Genomic DNA, 13,223 nt, shown 5'->3' with positions numbered 1-13,223 from the left:
GGACTAAAGCCATTGGAGTTCTCAATGACATGAAACGAACATGACAACGACAACGAACCAAGCATATAAGGTGGGCACAGTGAACATTAACACCGCACGTTCGCTTGCAAAGATGCAACTTCTCCGGGACATGATTTACGCCACAGACGTTGATATTCTGCTGATGCAGGAAACCTGCAATGCTGCTGTTCCCGACGTGCATGGATACAACACTTACCTAGCGCCGACTCGAGATGGAGTACGTGGCATAGCGATACTAGTCCGCGAAGGGATACCGATGTGTGACCTCGATTACCTTCCTTTGTCTCGGGGTTTGGCTATGACCGTGAACGGCAGTCGTATCGTCAACATCTATGCACCCTCCGGATCTGACAATCGACAGGCGCGTGCACGATTCTACTCGGAGGAGATTGCCCCCCTATTCCATGGGAGGTATGACCACATCTTGGCAGGGGGAGATTTTAACTGTGTACTCGCACCGAAGGATCAAACTCCTAATTTCAGCTCCTGCCACGCTTTGAACACGATCTGCCGGGACATGGCCCTAATGGACACGTGGGAAATGATCCATGGGGAGCGAGAGGGCTACACGTATTTTACTAGCCACTCGGCGAGCAGGCTGGATCGGATTTATGAATCTGACAGATTACGGGATCACGTGCTGGCTGATGAACGTTGGCCCACAGCTTTTACGGATCACCTTGCATATTTATGCACGTTAACCCTCCCACGGCAGCGGGTCTGGCGGAGTCATAGTTCCTGGAAACTTAATTCCTCCTTATTAGTGGATCTCGAATGTCGCCAGCGGATCGAAGAAACATGGCAGACATGCAGTCGCCGTCTGCCGCTGCACTGTACGGTTCTTTCATGGTGGCTACAATGTGCAAAACCGGCGATACGAAGAGCTCTCATAACGTATGGCAAGGAAAAATCGAAGCCGGCCGCTGTGGACGAGCGGTTCTAGGCGCTTCAGTCTGGAACCGCGCGACCGGTACGGTCGCAGGTTCGAATCCTGCCTCGGGCATGGATGTGTGTGATGTCCTTAGGTTAGTAAGTTTTACGTAGTTCTAAGTTCTAGGAGACTGATGACCTCAGATGTTGACTCCCATAGTGCTCAGAACCATTTGAACCATTTGAATTTGGAAAAGCGAAATGGCTCCGAGATACACTTGATTATTTCTACATGGTGCTCCGCGACCTGTCCCCAAAGGCCCCATCGTCCGAGCGTCAAGCGGAAGTCCATCGCATTCAGGCCTGCATTTTATCGGTCACGAGACGTCGACTGGAGGGACTTTCGATCCGTGCTCGCTGCTTCGACAACGTCGATGGAGAACGTATTGGCATGCATCATGTGTCCAAGGGACATGCGCGTAATCGCCTATCACTGATCACAGCGCTCCATGATGACGATGGTCGGCCCTTGACGTCACAACAGGACATTGCTGCTGAGTTTCTGGAGCATTACCACCTCCTTTTCACTGGGACGCCGACGGACAATCGGACAGGAGAAGAAATTTTACGACAGATGCAAACGGAGGTGGATGGTCCGGATGCAGAGGCGCTATTGGAACCCCTAACGGAAGATGACATCCAGGACGCACTCACGAAGGGTGCGGTGCATAAATCCCCCGGGCCAGATGGGTTGACACTCGAATTTTATCGCGCATTTGCGGATTTAATGACGTCCTACTTGGTATTGATGTATAATGAGTTATTGAGCCCTGACACGGACGTTCCGTCGCAGTTCACGGAAGGACTGCTTATACCAATACCGAAATCGACAGCAAGTGTCAGCGCCCATCAATTTAGACCACTCACGATGCTCAATACTGACTATAAGATCCTTGCGCGAATGTTGGCGGCAAGGCTCAAGACTGTAATACCCAAGACAATACCACCAGACCAGGCTTGTCTAGGGGTTCGGAGCAACATACATTCTATCCTAGGCGAATACCGTGACGTAATTTCCCTGACGGAAGCTTGTCGCATGCGAGCGGCGTTCGTATCGGTGGATTTGGATCGTGCCTTTGACAGGATCAATCATGATTTCCTTGACTCGACCAGGTGACGCACGGCGATACTACAGGATTTTATTACCGTCCTCATGCGCCTCCTCCGCGGCGCTCCTTCCACGGTGAGAGTCAATGGCAGGGAGGTAGGTACGATTCCTATTTGCAACTCAGTTAGGCAAGGATGTCCCTTGCCCATGATACTGTTTACAATAGCGCTCGAACCATTGATGCAGACTCTTAGACGGACTCTAACAGGCGTGCGACTCCGTGCGAGCTCCTTCACGTGTCTTGCATATTCTGACGACTTAATGAGACTCGTCCTGTCGGAGAACGAAGTAAGTAAGGTGGTTACCGTTCTTACTACGTACGAAGTAGCTGCGGGAAGCAGGGTCAACATGAGTAAAACCAGGATCGTGCGTATCGGTCGAGGGCTGGACGCTCTGTACAGTCCGTTTACGACGGTGGACATCTTGAGATGCTTAGGTGTATTATTCACCCGATCGCTACGGCAATCAGCGGCGGCGAGCTATCGACGTCTCCTCCAGCACGTCTGACTGCACATACGCAACAATTCACTCCGGACGCACGACCTGCTCCAAAGGGTGGACTACACTAATGTTCACCTGGCCTCGCGACTGCCGCACCTGGCACAGGTACTACCAATGCCACATGGTATTGCTGACGGATTAATGGCGGCCTTTGGATACTATGTCAGCCAAGGAATATTGTTTAAGATCAAATACGAGACTTTAACTCTCCCACACCATTCTGGAGGACTTGACCTCACGGATGTGCGGAAAAAGGCTCTAACTCTATATCTACGGGCGACGCTACGAACTTGGAACAAACGGCAACACGCCATCACATCGGCCATCCGGGATGTGCTTCTTCCCACGTCCTTTGAACCGCCGGTGGCAGTAGGCACAATTTCGCCCTCTTTTCCTCACGTCGCGCGATTCTTTGTTGATTTTAGTTATGTTCAGTTACAGATACCTTATACAAGAATCCCCACTACCCGTGAGATATATCGATACTTGCGGCGTCATCATGGCAGCAATGTTGTCGAACTTAAATACCCAACGCGAGACTGGCGACAGTTTTGGCGAGCTGTCCATACGCCTCTCCTCACCACGGCAGCGAGATCGTCATGGTATACATTCATCAACCGCAAGACAGTCAACCGCCAACGATTGTACAACATTCGCATGGTAGATTCCCCACTCTGCCTTATATGTGGCATGCAGGGCACCGACAAACATTCTCTGCAGTGCGGTGAGGCAAAGGATGTTTGGCAACTGACGCAACGCATCATGGCCCTCCTCCGACGCACCGACGAATCCACGATCACGACGGACGCTTTATTTTTCCCCGACGCTGTCTTTTACCCCTCACAAAAAACATCGGTAATCCGATGGATTGGAGGACACGCATCGCCCTACGTGCTCTCGCGGATCTTGATATCGGGCATGGACTATTGCCATTATCTACTAGAACAAAACGAAATCATTGGACGCCACTCTAAATATAAAACGCATTTTGCGAACTTTCTAGGCAGCGTGCTTCATAACCCCCCGAAGCGGTGGGGAGTACCAGGTTTACGTTGTTTCGAGGGATAGGATTTACTCCCAGTAAAGTGTCGAGGATGTCACTTCGTCCCTATATTTCTTTCCCTTCTTTTCCATATATGATTTTTCGTTTGGGACATTAAAATTAAATGAATAAATAAAGTATTATTGTTACTAATAAAAAAATTACATACATGTACAATGTTTCCTTCCCGCTGCCTCTCCCTTATCCTGTCAGGAGACGAGGACACCGTGGCCAGGCCTCCAAGTAAGACCCCTGCCCAGTCTGCTCCCTGACCTACTAAACATTTTAAAAAACAAAAAGTTGTTAGAGCACTTGCCCGCGAAAGGCAAAGGTCCCGAGTTCGACTCTCGAACCGGCACATAGTTTTAATCTGCCAGGAAGTTTCATATCAGTAAAGTTGTTATTCTGCAACGAAATAATGTAAGCCGCGCGGTGCAAGACGAAACCTGGAAAAAATTAATGAAAGGGTGGGAAGTATTGCGTCGCCCACCGTATTTTCCCGTTATTGCACAAAGGGGTTACCATTTATTTCGGTCACTATAACATTTTTTAAGTGCCAAAAAATTTCACAATTTTGTACGGTGTTCAAAATGTCATGTTCAGACATTTTGGTAAAAAACTTGTTGATTTTTATTGATACGGCATTGAAAGTTTCGATACTAGATACCAAAGGTTGTTGATAACGAGGATGATCAAAAATAAAATCTTGTTGAAAAGTTTCACCAAGATCACACGAATTCTTCATCAAAAAAATTTTGAAAATTCAGGAGGTGACGCATCTGTCGAAAGAAATGGAGCACATTACACAAGAGTGCTACATTTTATCGGCCATAGTGACAACAAAATATGTCGTTCTAACCCACAATGAAAACGTTTTGTTACAAGAAATTCTTTTGAAGACCGGAAACTACTGTTATACCTGTCGGATGGGGTTGTCAAAAATAAATAAGAGTTTACGCTAAAAAGTTTTTTCCAAGTACGTAGATTGCTTTATCTGAGTACTTAACTTGAGAAAATTCAGTCAAAAACATGCTAACAATTTATCTGTCTACATTAATTGTAAAAAGGAGACATTACTTTCTGGCCTACTAAGATTTTGTGGCGGGAGGAGGAGATTAGTGTTAAACATCCCAAGCCCAACAGGATCATTAAAGACGGAACACAAGCTCGGATTAGGGAAGGATGGAGAAGGGAAGCGACTGTGCCCCTTCGAAGGAACCATTGCAGCATTTGCCTTAATCAACTTAGGAAAATCGCTGAGATTTTGTGAGTAAGATTGTGATGAATACCTGTAGAAGTTTGTACTGTGTCACTATGAATAAGGATGGGAATGAAAGGGATAGGGAAAATATTCCTTAAGGAAGCGGCCATTAATTAGGAACAGCACTGAGGCGCCACCTCACCTGACGAATCGATCACTATCAACAGTGTCAGATGTTATTCCTAAATGGGATTTTATGGAGATTTTTCTCACCTAATCCAAACTACTGAATGGTTCAAATGGCTCTAAGCACTATGGGACTTAACTACTGAGGTCATCAGTCCCCTAGAACTTAGAACTACTTAAACCTAAATAACCTAAGGACATCACACACATCCATGCCCGAGGCAGGACTCGAACCTGCGACCGTAGCGGTCACGCGGTTCCAAACTGACGCGCTTAGAACCGCACGGCCACAACGACCGGCTCCAAACTACTGATTCAGTGTTTATGACGAGTTACTTTTTTCACTTCCTGTCCGTGAACCAAGCGCCGAGATGCAGTGGTAAAGAGACTGGGTAGGTATTAGAATGATGGCGGTTCAGATCCAAGTCAGTTACCCTTAAGGTGTAACGTTGTTAACGATAATCGCTAAGCCGATTGCGGGATGGTTCCTCTGAAAAGGACATGGTTTAATTTATAGTTGCTGTCGGTGGGCAGTCGCCGAAGATGGGCCGGCTCGATTTCTCTGCGGATGCTGACAATAGGCGCATGTAAGCGGACATAAAGCGTACCTCGTGCTGCCGAAGATTCGTCATCTTAGGCGTGAGATGTCCAAGAGGACACAAAGCAACAGTGAAAAAAAATTGCGCTATATTCTTGTCAGTAACTAGTATTAATAACTGAAATATCTTATCGATATGGTAATACAGTGATAAAATTTCTGCATCCATCGTAGGAGAGTACGAGCAGTTCACACTGTTTACTCATATTCACAATATAAAGTTACGTTCTGTGCTCGGAGATTAGGTGCCGTTAAGCGAAGCAGTGCGATTTATCTTTAATTAGCTACCTCGAATTTGGACTAAGTAGGCTACAATGAAAGAATTTAAGTAATGGTTTTTATTAAATGTTTTCTAACAGTTTGTAAGTGTTTCTATAATCAGTCAAATGGTTTGCTTTCAATTTTTGTATTTTCCCAGACTATATTTCTACTTTTAGCCTCCATGATCCGAAATACAATTTTTTCGGCTTCCGATGCCAAAAAATTCTTAAAAATAAAAAAGACATTAACTACTTTGTCACTTATTTAAATGTGTTTAATATTTACCAGCTACTGCCCATTCATGGGAACTGCCCGTGGCATAACGAAGGAAACTATTACCCTTGATTGGGCCGATACCACATGTCATTATTTTTCTAATATTTCGTTAAAAGAGAATGTGTATGACTTATGTGCTTATAATAATAAACATATATTGAAAATAATTTTTTTACAATATCTGAGTATGGTACTAGAAATATTCCTTAGGTGACCCATCCATAATAACGTTCAATGGTCCGTCGACAACGGTGATACGGTGCAACAATGAACACATCGTTAGTGGGTTGCATGAGTGTGAGCTACATGTGCGGTGCCCGATGACAGCAGGTGGCGTGCGGCGGCATGGAGGCTGTGCCGCCGCCGGTGCACATCACCATCGAGAGCCACCCCAGCCTGCCGGGGGCAGGCGAGCCGGGGGCGTGCGCGGGGGCGGCCGGGGGCGGCGCCTACCCGGGGGCGCTCTCCGTCTTCCCGCCGCCGCCCGCAGAGTTTTCCACCAGCGTGCTGCCCGCCGGCGCCTTCGGCAACATCTTCATCTCCGTCTCGGTAAGCCACGCTCCCCATCGCTTTAAGCCCCTATTTTACCGAATTTTACTTTCTCACTATTGAAGTAATAAAACATTCCACTCAAGTGACAAAAATGACGGGATATCTCTCTAAATATCGTGTTGAGCCTCCTTTTACCAGGCATAATGCAGAGGCTTAACGTGGCATGGACTCAATAACTCGCTGCAAGTCCCCTGCAGACATATAGAGCAATGCTGTCTCTGTAGCCGTCCGTAGTTGCGAAAGTGTAGCCAGTGCAGGATTTTGCGCACAAACTGACCTCTCGATTATGTCCCATGAACGTTCGATGCGATTCGTGTCACGCGGTCTGGGTGATCAGATCATTTTCTCGAATTGTCCAGAATGTTCTTCAAACCAGTAGCCAAAGTTGTGGCCCGGTGACTTGTCGAATCGTTATTTGAGAATACGAAGTCCATGAAAGGCTGAAAACGTTCTCAAAGCAGCTGAACTTAACCAGAACCTACTTCATTTCATAAACACAGCACTCGTCATTATGGAGGCACCACCAGATTGCACAGAGTCTTGCTGACGACTTGGATCCATGGCTTCCTGTGGTTTGTGTCACGCTCGAACCCTGTCATCAGCTCTTACCGACTGAACTAAGGAGTCATCCGACCAGGCTACGGTTCTCCAGTCGCCTAGGGTCCAACCGATTTGGTCACGAGCCCAGGAGCGGCGTTGCAGGCGATGTCGTGATGTTAACAGATGTTATAGTATTGGGCAAGGTAAAGGAAGAGTCATGGCTGAAGCCTATGAGCATGTTAAAGTGATTGCGTCATAAAGTCCATTTCTTTCTGTGCTGCGCAGCTTCAACAACTTAGTAGTGACTAATGTCGATTGCATTCAGTGTACCACTACATCTGAACTCTGTATTATTTTACTCAGTCATGTGCAGAGATGCAAGAGGTACTTGGCAACAGATTGCCAATAACCGTTATTGGCGATTACCACAATATCAGTAACGTGATGACCATCATCATCACTGCTCTTCATAGTAGAGATTCTTCTGAGATCGAAACAACAATACATAGTCTTTTATGTTGAAGTATGAAGACCATGAACAAAGGTAGGACACTGGATAATGGAAAGTACAAAGAAGTAGCAAAGGTAAGGTAGTGGAACAATAGCATTTCTACCTATGTCAACATTAATTTATCTGATGAGAGAAGGTAAAGTATCCTAATGAAATTACAAACTGGATGAAGCAACAGTGCTTTACACCAGAGTGAATAGGCAAAAGGTATATTGAAACCTGAATAAGAGAACATTAATAAGTGTGGTATGAGACTGCCAATTCGACATAAGATAACCAAACATTACAGAGAACATCACTGGTTCATAATATTACACAGTGTCTCTCAATGGCCTTGTATATGCATTATTGTGCTATAATTACATAAGAAACGTAACAGGACAATCAGGAATTGAATGGCTCCAGGTGGCCTTGTACTCAGAATACGTGCAAATCTTAATAACTAAAACAAGTGAATAGGAAGAAGTCAGTCAGAGGCGCCAAGAGGCATTTCTACATACATAAATGCTGATCTTAGTAGCTATAAAAATGATCTGGGCTCCTAGTGCCCCAGTTTTACATGAAGTAATAGCTGGCCTTAATAACTAAAAAGTGACAAAATTCTTCTCTGAGCCTGACAGTGGCATCTTTTTACATGAAATAAATGCTGACCTTAATAACTAAAGGTGACAGGAAAAAACAGTTTGTAGCTCAAGGTGGCGTAGTTTTACGTAGCATTAACATCAAAGCTGAGGAAGTATCATAAAACATCATTTACCTATAACTTTATATGGCACTCACAGGCCTATGAATAGTTCGTAATAAGAATACGTAAAACGAGTGAAATAAAGTGCATAAATAGCAATATTATATAAAAGTACAGCACTGTAGGGCCTATATGAATACTTATTAGACAAATAGAATCATAGAATCAAAGTATGGTACCATGTGAGTAAAGACACAACATTTATAGGTCATATAGCCCTCAGGGATTCATAAAACTATCTATTAATTGACCTATATCACTAACAGTGCGCATACCTTCAGGGAAGGATATGGGAATGATCGACAAGGGCAGTGCACTTGATCTGTAAAGAAAATAATTAACAGTCAATCGTTATTCGTCTGAGTCAAGAACTGCTATGGCCAATGCAAAGAAAAAATGTTATTGTAGTATATGCAAGCATAAAGACAGGAGTGCTAAGATCAATATACCTCATTTACTTGATAAAGGTAACATATTCCAAGAAATCACGAGGTAAATATACAAAGATGAGGGTGAACAGCAGAAATAATGGAACCTGTAAATTTGATTACTAACCTGGAAACAAAAAAAAAGGTAGTCATGCATGCTAACATAAGAAGGCAGTATCTTAAGCAATCTTAAAGGAATGGTGGAAAAAAATGTTTTTCGGTGTAAAGCTTCTATGACAGTCTCCCACGAAAACATCCCATAATGTTTCACAAGGCTTTATAGATTTTCCTAGAAAGGACACAGTATACACAAAATATATATTAACGTCATAGAATACCTTTATAGAATAATCATCAATAGCAATACAGTCCTCATTATTGGAGTGTAGCTTATGTCGTAACACTCATTAAACATCAACATGCCATCATTACTCAAAAAATTGGTACAGCTCAGGGCGTGAACACTAAATAAATAATTTAACAATACTCTTACATCCGACACAAAATTAAAAAAATATCTTTAATCCTAAATTTTTATAGGCAATCTGCCTAATTTACCTAGTACACTAACATGAAAATGTTTATAAAAGGTATGCCAGTAAACAGTGTGATTAGGGCCAATGCTGTTTCGTATTCCATATAAGTTGTTTATGTCATGCTCTATGTACTGCATTTCCTGCACTTTCACGTGCTTGTATTTATGAGCATAATGTCTCGTTTGAATACAATGGGACGTTGGTGCATTGATTCTGTAAAATGTAGTACATGTTATGGACATGAGTTACAGGGTACATTGATTTCGTAAATCCATGTAGGTGAAAGCAAGTAAACTAGTGACATCATCAAGTACAAGAGAAATATAGCAAAACAGAGAACAAGACTGGGCACAAATCGTACAGTATAAAATTATAAAGTGCAAAGAGTGACTAACCTTACAAACAAAAGTACTGATAATTGATCAGACATTAGCATGAGTCTCAGTAGTAATACTATCTTGCCTAAGTTGTGTATTACTGGTAAAGTGGAGTAGCATAGCATCAAAAAATGGCACATTACATCGTACCAGTAAAGACAAAATAGCATCAGAAATAAATGAACGATAGATATACGAAAGTACACAGATTCTTACTATGAAAACGGTTTGAGTTACAGTTTGCAGCTGTCAGACCACCCAAGGCATGTGATCCGCTGGATGCATGACAAAATAAATGGTGTCTCTTTCAGTTGTTTTCACGCAGATGCGTATGAAAACAGAAAAATGTAAAAGGTCAAAGCTTATGGTAAGACAAGGGATCTGCAAGATTCTCCCTACAGGACACGTCGCCCCCCAATGAGATGCTGAATAATCAAGAAAATGTGAGAACCAGGTACTAACAGAATTTTAATAAGCGTAGGAAATGTGTCAGGTAAAAAGATCTGGGTTGCGTCATGTTATTACATACAGTCATATGTAAATCAGAATAGGCATATATAAAAGCTGGCAATATAAATACGCACATCTGTAAAAAATTTGGCTAATGTACTGAAAAACAGCAAAAAAATGTATACAATACTGAACGGCGAAAAGATAAAGAGTTATGGTACCGGTATGTAGTCATCAAAAATTCTATCTATCTACGTGAAATGAACCAAAGTAAAATTTATTCTATAAAATACTTCACGTTGCTGATGTGATGATTGGCTCGCGATTTTCTCGTTCGTAAATTTTCAGTGTGAACCACACTTTGATGAGGAACATTACATATTCTAAAAGGTCCAGAATATAAAAGTTCAAATTTACGGCAACGACGCTCTCCTCTATTGGATTGGTAGTGAGTACGTATCAATACTTTTTGTCCTATGCGAAGTTCCTGGAGGTTACTCACCTGTTGTTGTTGCTGTTTGCCGAGCTATGCTGCACGCTTTATATTGTCAAGTGCCATGTTTATAACTTCATGGTGACGTAATCTTCTTGTAGTAGGAAATGGATCAATTTCACGAATTTTATTAAGTGGATCTATATTTTTCGACACAAGGTGCGGGGGCCGGCCGGTGTGGCCGTGCGGTTTTAGGCGCTTCAGTCTAGAACCGCGTGACCGCTACGGTCGCAGGTTCGAATCCTGCCTCGGTCATGGATGTGTGTGATGTCCTTAGGTTAGTTATGTTTAAGTAGTTCTAAGTTCTAGGGGACTGATGAACACAGATGTTAAGTATTACAGTGCTCAGAGCCATTTTGAACCAAGATGCGGGGAAGGCTTGGTGGAGTCGTTTTGTATTTAATTGATGACCTCCTGAAAATCTGAAATGTGCTTGTCCCAAACATTACGTTTTTTTGTGACAGTAGATACGACTAAGTTTTCAAATCTCTTTCATGAAGCGCTTTGATGGGTTGAAAGAAGCATGCTATCTGGAAATAAAAATGGGTGTAATATTTCTAGCTTGCAATGTGCGTTTCCATCTTACTGGTCGAAATTGCGGTCGATTGTTGGAGATTACTCTCTGAATATGTGCAACATGAGGCAAAAAATATTTAGTAAAAGTATTAGAAACAGTTGTAGCAGTGGCTTTTCGTAACGGAGTGAGGTTAGTTCCACAGCAACAAAAATATAACAGAAACCTTCATTAGTTCATGGAATGGGTCCAAATAAATCAAAAGCTGCCATATGTCTTAATTTCATAGGTATAATGGGGAACAGAGGGGCAATGTGAGATATTGTAGAAGATTCAGCTTGTTCACAAATTCAGCAAGTCGCCAAGACACGTCGAATCCGCTTTTCCGTGTTGTAACAGTTCTGTCGTAGTATCAAAAAGCATTTTCGAGCACCATATGCAGAGAGAGCAATTATCGGCGTCAGGTCGAGCGCGGCGAAAGAGAATATGTCTTTTTCTCAAAACCATTTACGTACATTCTGAGGTTACTCAACAATTACAAATTATCAACCAACTCATCTATACTCACGCGCTGGCTAAAACAGAAGTCATAAGTATTTGAATCATCACCTTTCTTACATGAAGACTTCTGCTCCATGTTCAACAATATTGACGTACCTAAATTAAACTAAGTATTGGTGACTTCAAACAGCACACCACAAAAACTGCCAACTCCATCGTCTTTTCCTCACACACAGTTACCTACAACTGTGCGCCAAGCCCTCTCTTACTCCAATAAAGCAGTATCTTTGGCTCTGCGGTCGCGCAGTCAGCGATCCATATTGTCGAGCCTATCAGAGACATTGATCGTTTATAGTATACTAGTTTCAATGTCATTTATCAATATTCTAATCTTACTGTTGTGCCACATACAAGTGTGTCCCAGTAGCGCCTTACAGTTCTACCAAAATCGATGTCGGTTTTACAGTAGGTATAGTTAGTGACTCCTCTCTTCAGAGTTGTAGTGAAGGTTCAAAGACGTACCTTCATGCTGTGTGTGTGTGTGTGTGTGTGTGTGTGTGTGTGTGTGTGTGTGTGTGTGTGTGTGTTAGGAGTCACGACTCCGTTCTATGCCCCGGACTATAAAAGATGGCAGCCGACCACAATGACGAATCTCTTCTCGTTATTCTGTGATTAATGACGAATGGAATTCTAGTTTTAATGTTCTACACAATAAGGACGTCTACTGTGTTCTTCCAGTGATGCTTCAGATTTTGTAGCAAAAGGAAGTTATGGGGTAGAAATTTATGTTCGAAATACAGACGACACCATATGTATGTACACAAGGTGTACGTGTCCACTCTCGGTTTACATCTGCACGATGTCCACGGCTATTCAGTCCTCCGTTGCAAGTAAAACCTGAGGATGGCCCTCACAATTTTGTTCGTAGTATCACTCTACTGCTTCCGGGGTCGTAATAATTAATCGTTTCTCTTCTGTTGTCCACAACAGAACTGAATGTAACGGTTTGTCTAGGAACTCCCACTTTAACAAAGTCCTATGGATGTTATTAATGTGCCCTACTGGGCGATCCCGTTACATTAAATACACGTTTGATCAGTTTGCAGCTTACATTACGTATCCTACAGTCAGTAATTTTCTCGAATACAGACAATGTACAGAATAAAATTTCTGCTGTTTCTTGTCAGTTTTATACCAATATAGAAAGTACTCCCTATAATAAAATGATAGTTTCATGAAGTTCCGATATGTGGTGGGCCATGCATAGCCTTCAAAACGGAGGGCAGTATCCAGGAGAGAGCTGGCGGAAAACCAGAGTATCATAGATATTCACAGGCGCTTGCAGAATGACTGCGGAGACATGGCAGTCAACAAAAGCACTGAGAGTCGTCGGGCGAGGCGACTGTCATCGTTGCAACAACGTCTCGCGTACCTGTCCGATGACCGGCGTGC

The 13,223-nt window shown here is 43.3% G+C and overlaps 1 protein-coding gene across 1 annotated transcript in view; it reads left to right on the top strand.

Annotated features, from left to right (window-relative positions):
* LOC126095586 (leucine-rich repeat-containing protein 24-like) overlaps positions 1-13,223 on the top strand; it is a 199,391-nt gene that overhangs the window by 152,819 nt on the left and 33,349 nt on the right. The window contains exon 6 of the mRNA XM_049910360.1: positions 6,476-6,673. Within this exon, the coding sequence (XP_049766317.1) occupies positions 6,476-6,673 (198 nt within the window). The remainder of the gene's footprint in view (positions 1-6,475; positions 6,674-13,223) is intronic.

Source organism: Schistocerca cancellata, chromosome 8 (genome assembly GCF_023864275.1).
Source record: "Schistocerca cancellata isolate TAMUIC-IGC-003103 chromosome 8, iqSchCanc2.1, whole genome shotgun sequence".
Lineage (NCBI taxonomy): Eukaryota > Metazoa > Arthropoda > Insecta > Orthoptera > Acrididae > Schistocerca > Schistocerca cancellata.
The sequence above is the reverse complement of the archived record's forward strand: the minus strand, read 5'-3'. Positions and strand labels throughout refer to the sequence as shown.